At 40.3% G+C, this 12,463-nt stretch overlaps 1 protein-coding gene across 1 annotated transcript in view; it reads right to left on the reverse strand.

Moving 5' to 3' along the window:
* Positions 1 to 1,184: 1,184 nt before the first annotated feature.
* LOC116399291 (glycine receptor subunit beta-like) overlaps positions 1,185 to 12,463 on the reverse strand; it is a 22,183-nt gene continuing 10,904 nt past the window's right edge. The window contains exons 3-11 of the mRNA XM_031876341.1: positions 12,050 to 12,156; positions 9,887 to 9,954; positions 9,402 to 9,628; positions 8,704 to 8,786; positions 7,052 to 7,189; positions 6,402 to 6,554; positions 3,689 to 3,837; positions 2,093 to 2,251; positions 1,185 to 1,973 (exon numbers count right to left, since the gene is read on the reverse strand). Coding sequence (XP_031732201.1) covers positions 1,680 to 1,973; positions 2,093 to 2,251; positions 3,689 to 3,837; positions 6,402 to 6,554; positions 7,052 to 7,189; positions 8,704 to 8,786; positions 9,402 to 9,628; positions 9,887 to 9,954; positions 12,050 to 12,156 — 1,378 coding nt within the window. The 3' untranslated portion in view covers positions 1,185 to 1,679. The remainder of the gene's footprint in view (positions 1,974 to 2,092; positions 2,252 to 3,688; positions 3,838 to 6,401; positions 6,555 to 7,051; positions 7,190 to 8,703; positions 8,787 to 9,401; positions 9,629 to 9,886; positions 9,955 to 12,049; positions 12,157 to 12,463) is intronic.

A 12,463-nucleotide genomic window follows, 5' to 3' on the forward strand; every position in this document is an offset into this window, starting at 1 on the left:
AACATCACCTGTGCACAGACTACTGCTAATAAAATGAGTAGAGGCTTCTTTAGGTGGAATCTTCAAATTGGCCATTTGGGTACATTTGGATACCAGCTGTGCCATCTGAAATGTTCTCAGGCAACTGTGAAACTCATTTCATTTACATGTCACTATGGGGCGACAGTGGCTCAGTGGTGGAGTGGGTCGTCCTTCAATCAGAGGATCAGGGGTTTGATCCACGGCTCCTCTCGTCCATTTCGATGTGTCCTTGGGCAAGACACTTAACCCCAAATTGCGGGGTATGAATGGTTAGACAGTTCTGATGGGCAGGTGGCACCTTGCATGTTAGCCCCTTCCATCAGTGTAATAATGGGTGGGAATGGAGTGGTCGTAAGACTAGAAAAGCTAAAGTTAATTTATCATTTACTATAGGTATTAATTCCATCTAAATACAATTATTTTCAGCTTTGTTTTGTAAGAAATCTATCAATCAGACCCGTATACACATTCCCATTCAAATAAAACCATAACCCATTGGTCTATGTGGAGGACTCTGGACTGTATTCCAGCTCAATGGCTGTAGAATTAGTGTAGTAACACGCTTCATCCAGCAGATGGAGCCATCTTTTCACATGCAAGGCTGAGGACAGACTCTCTGAATAGAACCGTGTGGAATCAACCCAAAGGTGATTCAGAGGTATTGGCGCAGCCATTAGCAGCGTTCATATGCCCTCCAACACAATTGACTGCTGCAGTTAAGCTAGCCGTCGGTGAGTTTGCTTTTGAAATATCTGGAGCTGGATCCGCCTCGTCTTCCTCCTAGTTTCATCTCTATCATGTTCACAAAGCACAACTTTGACTGTGACGGGAAGCCTCCTCTCCTTCCGGCTGTCGGCGTCCTTGCTCAATTCTGATTGTACAAGTTGAATGATGAAACAAGCTGACGCCTTGGTGCTCTGCATTGCATGTCTTCGTTCAATGTGACAATGACACAGGCAAAAAGGTCAACAGCGTTAGGACGGCATCAGCTATTGGGGAAGAATCTCACACGCGTCAACATACATTTGCATTAGCACAATCAGCACAATTGCTTAAGAATTATACTTCATGCACGGAACCGAAAGGATGTATCTCATGGTGGCACTAATAATCTTTAAAAATGATACATGAGACTGTTGTGATGATGAAATAAGATAGACGTATGTTTGGAATGATTTATTGAATTGATTTACTCTTTTTTACAATATACCTATTTATTTCGTCTTTGTATATTCTTACATTCATTTTCTAATGTCGTATTGGCCATTTTGGAGCTCTATACCTTTCACACAAAGTGTTTCCAGTAGAAAGCATGTATTTCTAATGCACAGTGTAGACGTCTTGGTGTCACCACAGCAGGGTTTAGTTTATAGATTGTGCTGTATCACACAGAGACACACATGCAGTGCCTACTTAATGCCTGGGTTTAAAGGGGATTCAAGCGAACATCCCCAAGGTTCAGTAGTTTTGGTGAATACAGTTACTCCCAGGGACCACAGTGGTCTCCGGAGCTCTGCAAACATGGCTCTGAAATAGTATACGTTCAATTTAATATTTGCTGTGTCATTTGCAAGTTCAATGTAGTTTCAATATCAGTATGGTGACAAACTACAGGATACAAACCACTTCCTTTTCAGAGTACTCTATTATTCTCGCTCTCACAGATAGACAGACCAGTAGACAACATTGAAGAAGAGGAAGGAGAAGGGGAAGAGGGCCCTTGCATAGAGGTCAACGCGTTTGGCGGCAGCAGGTATGACGGCTTTGGGTGGCGCTGGTTTCTTGTTGGCTTTGTTCTGGGCCTTGAGGGCCCCCAACACCTCGACCGCTTTACCATAACAGTCAAAGTTTGAAAGTTCAAAGTCTCGTGGTAAGGATCCCACGATGCTGAAGTCATTGGCGCGAAGGTCCGACTTAGAGGTGCAAACTTTCTTACAGCGAGTTTCGACCACCTGATCAAAGACAGAAAGTATTTGATAGTTTCACTTTAAAGAAAGAGTTATCAAATTGTTTGACTCTCGCCAATTAAATTGAAAAGAACAGCTGGTCCATATGGCCGAGTTGTGTTTACCTGCAGAGTGTTGACATGAATGGGTGTCCCACCAGTCCCATTCACTGTGTTGTTCTTTTTATTTGCTGCCATCTTTCCTTCTTTTTCTTGCAAGTCTTTCTCTTTCTGTGCCATTATGGCTTTCTCCTCCTCAATCCGTCTGGGACTGTTCAGCATCACCTAGAGAAAAGAGAAAGAGAGGGAAACACAGGGAGTAAGAAAGAGAGAGAGAGGGGGGGGGGGGGGGGGGGGGCAGAGTGACAGTGGATGGATTTTGTGAATTTCGTGGGCACAGCTTGCCTACAGAGATACTTATGACATTTGATATTTCCAGTCACTTGATGTCCAAAAGCTTTTCCTCCACTCTGAGTGTGTGTCCTGTAAGGTGATGTGATGTAAGGTTATTTGTTTTAATCAAATTTTCTGCAAAAACATTTCCAAAATCAACTTTGCTAATGGTATCAAAAAGAATGGAGGAGGGGGCGAAAAACCTTGCCATCACGTGGCATGGGTTAGTACTGCACTGTCCTGTTCACCTCGGCTGTGAACAGGGCGGCGCTGAGGGGCCTCTGCCTCTCCTATGCTACATCTTGTTTCGTCTTTGAATCGGAAGATCAGTGGGTTGATCCCACAAGATTCCTCCACTCCATGTCGATATGTCCTTAAGTGTAAAAGCACTTTGAGTGGTCGGAAGACTAGAAAGGCACTGTCCAAATACAAGTCTATTTACCATTTACCATTGTGTCCAATGTACCAGACAAGGACAAGGATGGCTGGAGGCAACAGTGGAGCGTTGGCGGCTTGGGCGGGGACCTTGACGGCGTTGATCTAGAGCTCCACCACTGCTGCTCTTGAATCTTGGGCAGCGCTCAGTAGGGGAATGCGCTCATGATCGGAGGAGAGTATTACCCATAGAGTCCAATGGAGGGCAAAACTGTTTGCTCTCCTGATTGCCGTACAAGGGGGGCAACGCACCTGTATTAACGGGGTGGTCTAGCAGTAATCTAACTGCACCATAGATTACATTTATATAACCACAATAACACATTTTTCCCAATTCTTTGAGGCAATATTGACAGACATTCAAAGCTTCATTTCAAAACTGCAATAGAAGCTTTGAATTTTCTAAAAAATGACATTATGTACAGCCCTAATTTCAACTGATTAGATCATTACACTGCATGAAAAAGACACTATGTTATTGATGATCAACACGTCAAATTTACTGAATAATACAGTAAACTGCAACCAGAGGAAATGCCCAGACTCCCTTAAAGAATCATGCCATTTTGTGAGTTGTTGAGTTAAGAGAATCTTAATAAACGTTGTGTAATGCTGTCTACGATAAATTCATAATCATAAACATAGGACATAGAATACAATAAGTTACATCTGTCTTTGGGCAAAACCTGTTGTCACCACTCAAACCTTAAAACTCTCATCCACAAAGTATTTGTTGTCTAGACCTCCTAATGCTGAGTCACAGAGGACTTTTCCCTGTTGTGTACCGCTACTGTTGCTCGATTCTTCTCACATAATCCCAGACCCTTTAACCCAGTGATGGGTATGGAGATGTACTGTACATGTTCAGTTGTGTGTTTGTGTGTAAGAACTGACCTGCACCACAGCGTATTCCACCAGTGATGAAAACCCGAAAAGTAGACAGGTAATGAGCCAGATATCGATGGCTTTTACATAGGAAACCTTTGGTAGCTCTGACGCCAAGAGCATACTCTCACTGGACAGAGAGAGTACTGAGAGAATACCTGTAAACACACAGATGTTAACACAGTAATGCCGTCACCTGGGAAGATTATTTCCAGATAAGTGACATTTGTGTCAAAGTAACTCTACCTAGATGGGAGACCAAAGGTGGTGGGTTTGTAGCAATGATGAGTGTGATGATGTCAACGTAATTTACCATCAACTAGATCGTGGGATAGCATGATAAAGGAAGGGTGGTTTGATGAATCGATGGATTGATGGCCCAATATGAATTCCTGATGAGGGCAGAATTCGGGAAAATCAATAATAAATTCGATATTTGCAATATTTTCTATTGTTATAAATTGAACACTATAATCTGCTGTGAAGACCATGTATCAAATATTTATGTCTGGAGCCCCCTGGTAGCATTTCAGCACACCACAAGTCTGAACTGAATGCTGTAAGATTAACCAAAAGATTGCAGTACCAGACGCTGCACAGAGAATAAATCAATTTCTTGATACGCCCTTTGAGATAACCGCAATAAATCTCTAATAAGTCTCAATCTTCATGTCTTATGCACAATAACAGTTTAATAAGCGAGGAAACAATGTGAAAGAGAACATTTTAGGAGGGGACTCTACTCATATATTATTCAGTAAAAACAATTTTTCCCCTCGTTGTGCGACAGGGACAGAAGAGATAAAAACAAACAAACAGGGGTCTCATTTACAACCCTTGTGTACAAACAAAATGGGGCCTGAAAGAGGCGTACGCTACTTCCCAGCCAATGACTGCTCTCGCACAAACAATACACTCCATATCCTCAATTTCAGTCCTGATCATGATCAATTGTGTCACTTAGAGAACATTTAGAAAGTTACCACTATTTGTCTCGATCGTTTTGGAGGCAATCAGTCTGGCCGCCGTACACCGATGAGCCTTAATATTACATAATGTTCGTAATGCTGCAGGATGGATGCACTGGCACTGTGAGGCCTACATGAATGGACGAATTAGGAGGGAACAAGTGTTCAGGGTCCACCTCACCCACAAGCACCTTGATTGCTGTGTCCGAAAAATTACTTTTCTTCCTCAATTCTATGCATCAACATTCCCTCTATTTCTTTTTTCTTCTTCAAATTTTCACTGAGCCAACAGATGAATAGATGAATCCAGGAAAACGTAGCATGTGAACAATTTGGAATTAATCTTTAACATTCTGTCATTAAACGCTTATCCACCATTGTACTTTATAAAACGGGCAGCAGTTCATTTGTTCTGGAATAACACAATGATGAAACTGAAGCGAAAACGTATTAGAAAATTCACTGAGAGAAGTGTGGGCAGCGTTACTTGCACCCGTGATTGACAACATAATAAGTCAAATCCATCCTGTGATGCGGCATGTAACTCACTGCTGTTATTCTATGTCTGAAGAGGGCTTATGTTGCCTCCAGAAATAGAGTGGCACACTAGCTGTATTACAGAAGGGAAATTGGACGTGGCACATCCCCACAAAAACGTTAAGTCCCCCAGCCCTGACAGAAGAAGAGATTAAGTTCTGCCTTTGGCAGTAAAAGGAGCTTGGACGATCTCTGCACCACCTCAGCCTGGATTCCTCTTGTCTTTCCCTATCATTACCTTTGTCTCCTTTGTCCACAAAGACAGGATGACAATCCATTTGACAGGCAACACAGACACATAATTCTTTTTTATGAGGGCCCAAGCTGTCAGAATTACCACGGAGCCCACACGGTCACTAACTGCACTCCCTGAATAATTATTATCTACGAAGAAGCAAGACAGACAAAAGTGGCTCAATATGCATTTGTAGAACAAATCCAAGATGTCGTACAAGTTCAGCAGCAAAAAAGAGGTTACAGTGTAAAGTGAACCACCACATCACCTGGCCATCAAGACTGAAGACAAGGAATAAAGGAACAACACTGTTCCTGTAATGCCAGGTCTGTAATCACTGTTACGATCTTTAAAAAGCCAAAGCAGCATGTTTATACATTTGGTACACCTTTGGTACACCCTAACCCTAACGCTAGTTAATGATGTGCTAACATGCTCTGCTTTAGAAAGGTCCTCCTTCCAACCTCTCTGGTAACGAGTATCACTATTAAACAACGCTTACGCATTACTAGCTCGAAATCCACAAAACTAGCTTGAAAATTACACATTTTTTAAACAATTGCACGAGAGTCTATGGAGCAGAGACGGATGAATTGTAGGACCCTGGTCAGAACTGATCAATGATTAGGTTTGGTTAGCATCAGAGTATTTTGCATGGTAAGCTTGGATTAAAAACCTGTTTGACTAAATGAGAGTTTTAGGAAAGTCCCTCTATGTGAGATCTATCTAGTAGAGACACAGCAACCTCCCTCAATTCTTGGATTAAGAAACGGTTGTGTTTCGTGACAAACAATAAATATCAGTCCCTGTTTGCAAATATCGGTGAGCAAGGATAGTGATACTGATATTCTAGAAAACAGAATTCTGCACTGTTTGTTTCACCTACCTGTGACTCTGCATAACTTCTGTAAATATTTGAATATTGCATACTTAATAAATTGATGCAAATACAGTATGTGAAGAGTATATTTGTGGTACTCACCCAATGGCACCCTCGCAGCTGAAGCATCAGGGTTGATCCAGAATGATAACCAGGACAAAACGACAAGTAACAGAGTTGGCGCATAAACTCCCATCAAGTAGAAACCAACCTGCCGACGCAATGTAAAGATCACTTCAACGCAGGTGTAGTATCCTAGAAACAGACAAAGAATAAGTAATGCATACAACAATCTCTCTGGTGGATTAGCCAAAAGCTAAACTATAGACGATGGAGCGTGTAGAAGACTAACCTCATATGTACCCTTAACTCCGCTTTACTACCCACTGAGCCAATCAAGATAGAGACTATAAAACACATTTTGATTGTGTCACTTGAATTAATCAAATCACTTATATATATATATTTTAAATGCAGCACTATGAATACATTCATAAAGGGGCAATAGTTTTGCATGCAATGTTTTTAAATGCTGCATTTAATGCTTCAGTGTTACCATATTACCTTCCAGTAATATACCAAAATTATGAAATGTTAAAATAAAAAAAAAAATGTAATATTATAAATAAATGATAAAATATGAATGTAAAATATAATGTAACAGTTAAGGCAGTAAAGGGTTAACTGTTTGCTTTGTAGTGGCTAAATGCAGTCTTATGTTAATGATAATGATATGATTAATACATACTAACCTGTTCCTTGATAGTATTTTGTGCAGTTTCCATATATTATGTCCTCTTGTTTAATGTCGAACTGAGGGAGAGCAATTTCATCCATCTGAACTGGGTCAGACTGCCACATGAACACCAGATCACTGGTGGTGTAGCCAACTAAAACATACAAATGAAAATGAACAATCTTTATGTTCAGCATCAACACCTTTAGTCACAAGACATTCGTTTTAAAACACACATTATTGCTACAGTATATGCTGATTTTTTAAATGTATTTTTAAACTCTCTTTGTTTTTCCCTTTGGCACGGTGGTGTGATAGTTAGCACTCATGCCTCACAGCGAGAGGGGCCCGGGTTTAAAAGGCAGTCTGACCGGCCATTTTGTTTGGAGTTTGCATGTTCTCCCCCGTGTCAGCTTGTCTGTGTTCTCAAGCTTCCACAGTCCAGAGACATGCAGGTTGGGTTAATTGATGCCCGTGGATGTGAATGTGAGCGTGAATGGTTGTCTGTCTCTATGTAACAGCACTCTTGAAAGCCTGGCGTCCTGTCCAGGATGTACCCTGTCTTCGCCCTAATGGCAGCTGGGATCAGCTTCAGCCCCCCACGAACCTGAATAGGATAAGAGGTTACAGATAATGGATGGATGTTTTACCCTTTTCTCAGTTTTTTCAACTTTGTTTTCCTGTTGCTGCATATTGGTGACAGACCTTACAACAGATTCTCTGTCTTCACCCACTCCACCTTTCACCCCTTCACTTCTGACCATAAACTATTGTGTGGGCATCGGAAATGGGCATGCTTATTCAACTGAGCAACCTACCGATATTTGATATTTAATAACCGTTATTGACTGTATTTGGGAAAAACCATTTGCAGCTTGTACAAGGGACAAGTTGTGTTTCTTAATAAAACTCTTGAATGCCAAAAGTAAACAGGAAAGCACACCTAACTGAGACCTCATAACTTCCCTACTGAAAGCACCATGCTGTCAGAGGCCACTGCATGTGTTCAACACATTAATGTGGCAGCTAGTAAAGGTGGAGCTGAATTGAATTACTTTATATACTGCTGGGTAGTTTACTTTACAATAATAGAATGCCATTTATCCACAGACAATAGCTTCTGAGTGGTTGCCCTAGATTAAATAGACACCGGGGATCCCCGCTAGTTAGTTGACCTTTCTTGAGTTGACCAAGTACAGTTGAGTTACAACAACTTGTTTTTTAATGGCAAAATCGACCCCAAGACACTTTTTGTATTTAATGTCATTGTTCTGGAGAAGTGACTGTTATGCTAGCTTTGATCTTTCAGCATTCATGCAAGGTATAAAGTGCCCTGCAGCAGCAAAGTGGCAGAAAGAAATGGGTTACTACTGTAACACCTGTATACTGTCATGTTTTTCAGATCAATTCACTCTTCATGAAACACAATCCCATTCGCAGAGAGACACTGAAGTGCTGGTGATTTATTGTAGGATGACTGTGAAAGGTGGCTAGTTTTTCTGTACGACAGGAAATCTAACTTGGCTTACATCAGCCAGGTGTCAAAGTAATCAAATGCCCTTATCCTGACTTTAATACCTGTCAAAAGCTGTTTCACTACCTGTGAATATCAAACATTGTGTGTGTGTGTGTGTGTGTGTGTGTGTGTGTGTGTGTGTGTGTACTCACAGCTCTCCAGCTGCATCTTACACCGCTGTGTGTCCATTGGGAAGAGTTGAAGATCCAAGGGACAAGACAGAGTCACCGACAGCCTGCACACAGAAACACACACACTTTTTGACCTGATGACAGCACGAGGTGAAAAGTTAAGAGAATCGAAGTCAAATTCCATGGCAATCCTTTCAATAGTTGTTTTCGATGTTGATATTTTATGCTGGACCAAAGTTGTGGACCCACCAGCCAACACACCAACATGACATGTGGTAATTATGAAAGACACCAGCGGTTAAATGCAAAAGCAGCGGCTCTATGGCTGGGAGTGAAGCTATTTAAATCATGAAGGATGTTTCAGATTATGACGGAAAGATGATAGAAACTGAAATGACGAAAATATCTTTAACCTAGAATTTTAATTTGAACTCATAAACTTCTTCCAGGTCACTAGGTGGTTGGACATGTGCCTGGATAGACTCACAGCAGAGAAGATACAACAACTTGGGGCCGATCTTGACACTCAAACCAATTTATTAACTATAAGACCCCCTTCTTATACAAATTCATGGGTTTATGATTGATTCATATTTTAGTTTTTAATAACTGTTATATATTTTGATTATCTATCAAATCTGCTTCAAGCAAAAAACGCTACAAAGTAAGTCATGGGTCCTGGGGATTGATAATAAAATATGAAAAATAAGTGTGCGTACCTCATACTGATTAAGATATCTCCGTTCCGGAAGATGAAGAGCAGAATGTTGTCCTGCGTGACATCGTGGAAGTTTGCGTTTTTCTCATTAGCAAAGAAAAGGTCTGGTTTCCACAAACACTGGAACATGTTGGGGTCAATAGTAAGGGAGTCACTCTTAAAGTCAGTCGGAAGTCGTAGGCGAGGGTCATTCCATCTCTGACGGAGAAATATGTTGACTCTGTAGTCCTGTAGAGAGACAGATGTTGCATTGATAAATGTCAGCATGTTTCCTGCTGCTCCTGCTAATTATTCTGCTGCCACTCACACTACTACTTGTACATCTACTGCTATTACTACAATGTTATTAATACTAGTAATAGTATTACCATGTTTTAACAACTGTAAAACGTTTGGTTTACCCAAATTAAGAAAACATTATTTTTAATTTTAAACCAAATATAATTTTAAAAACCACTAAGTGTGTCTGTGGTGTATGTGTGTCACCATAGTGGTCTCCTGGATGGACCCAAAGCTGTTTATGAAGATGTTCACCCGGGACTCAACTGGGATACCTGAAACACACAAGAAGTAATATGAAACCAGACTGTTCTATTCCATGTAAAACAAACATATATCCGTCCTGATCAGATGCTAATGACTTAATGTATACATTTGAGGAAACACCTTCTCCAGGAGGGAATTCCACATGGATACACTGAAGGTACATACAGTGGTAGCACTTGAAAGTGCCCCATCTTCCATTGTGGAGCTACCGGGGTTTGGAAACGTGCTATGCTCCAGCAATCTTTTCTGCCACAAGTATTAAGTCAACGATCTATTAGCCCAAACGGTAATGTAATATATGACATATATGCCCCTATATCAAGAGTGATGTTGCCAAATATGTTACATATAAGGTTATATATTGTTATCACATATACATACATCATCTGCATATATGAAGATATAAGTTAACATATATGAAATATATCCATAACAAATGTTTATTTATACATATAAAATATCTATATGATGAATGTTTTCATTGTATTGTTATATGTTGCAACCATATGTGGTAACTACATAAATAACTATATAATGTATATTTATGCATATGTTACCTGTTAGTAGGGATGCACCAATACTACTTAAGTGGTATAAGTACAAATACTGACATTTGGGTACTTGCCGATACATTGTATTGATATGAGTACTACATTACACCATTACAGTTCTAACAATGATTTTGAAAACATTTTTCTGACTGGAACAAATTAAATGGAGAACAAGATGCCGTTGCTGACATTTTAACAAATTGTTTTTCCGATACAAACACAGCATAGTTTGCAGTGGGGATGTCAATAAATGTGCTATCAGTAAAACAGTTAAAAGAAATATTAAAAATAAGAAAAGCTGAACAAAACTCTGGCTGACAAGCAAGACATGGACACTTATCTGTGTCTCCTCACGGTCCTTGATGTGTTGTAGAATTTATTCACCGACATGTAAACTGAACACACACTGCAATGCTACATTCACAACTTGCTATAACATTACTGCTAACTTCATACTCATCAACACCAACTCTCGTTTGAGCAGACAATCTAACGTTACGCCGGGCTTTCAATTCACTAGCAAAAACCCTGACAGAGAATGCCAGGCGGACACGCAGCTGGCATTAAATGATGGACTTAACCTGCTTGTGCAGCGGGTTATGGTTGCAGCTGGATTCCTTATTAGGCTCAACTGGCAAGAAGTCAACTTCACATTGCTTAGTTTCACTCGTACGAGTATGAGTATGAGCACGGATTTAGACCCAATACCCGATACTGATATTGCCCTCCACCTCCGGAGAGAGCTCCAACCGCAGCGGATACAGATTTGGGTCTATCCGCAGTGGGCTCATCACTGCTGGACTGAGCTGAAGGAGGTTCTGGTGAGCCTGGGTGATTTTGTTGGAATACGAACCCTTGGCACGAATGAATAAGTAATAGGTATTAGGAATAACAACATAGAAATTTGCCATCCATGAATAGCTTCTACTCTATGATGGTCTTGTTTACTTATGTAGGTCATATAGAGGCATCAGTATTGCATTGCCACTGTCATAAACGTGCTCACTTGTTTTGTCCTAAACCTTACTAAGTGGTTTCTTGCCTCTACCTAAGCAAGTGTTTTTGTTTGAATTCATGTTAACTGTGTGTTTACTGCCAAGTTTGACACGCTGGGCTACCTGGTGCACTAGAGAGTGATGTTAAACAACTCGTCAGTATGTGACGAGTTGTGATGACAACAGTTGTGTGTTGGTAAAAACTCTTTAGAGAGAGAAAGACAGGCAGACAGCAACAGATGATAGAGAGATACACTTGACACTATTTGAAATCAAGTAAAACATCAACACAACACAAGATCAACATATACTTAAAGTATGTTAATATACAGAATGGACTATTGGATCATAGTTATTCATGCATTGAAGTGGTTTAAGTCTGTCTTAAAACAATAGTCATATACCCAGATGTAAAAGAACTGAGTACCCATCCTTTAATAAAAAATATATTATGATTCTGGATGAGCACACAGACATACTATTTGGTCCTGTGTGGCCACCATCTTTCCAAAAACAAAATGTTTCTCATTACTTACCTGTATAGTTTGTGGCATTACCTTGAAAGTTAGGCCTTATTCTTGGGTCATAACTGACCATCAGACGGTTCAAGATGTTGGAGGTGGAGTTAGGAGGGACCTGGGCCAAGTCTTCTGCGGACAACTCCCTGTTAAATTGGAATGAAAATAATTAACAACCAAATTTGAAACACTGGAAGTATAGTAAGCTTTTGGTGGAGTGAATTTGACAAAATATTGTCATAAGGTGCCCAACAACATAGCAAAGCACTAACTGTCCTATTTTTTCCTTGGTTCGAAAAATAGCAAAATCTGGCATCTGGATATTGGTTTTTAGTGGTATATATATATATATATATATACCATTTATTTAAAAAGATAGTCTTGATGATGTCTAGTGGTAATGTCCTTATTTGGAAGCCACTGTGGTATATGTATTTATATATATACCACAGT

This window comes from Anarrhichthys ocellatus, unplaced genomic scaffold (assembly GCF_004355925.1).
Source record: "Anarrhichthys ocellatus isolate YVR2014 unplaced genomic scaffold, GSC_Weel_1.0 scaffold107, whole genome shotgun sequence".
Classification (NCBI taxonomy): domain Eukaryota; kingdom Metazoa; phylum Chordata; class Actinopteri; order Perciformes; family Anarhichadidae; genus Anarrhichthys; species Anarrhichthys ocellatus.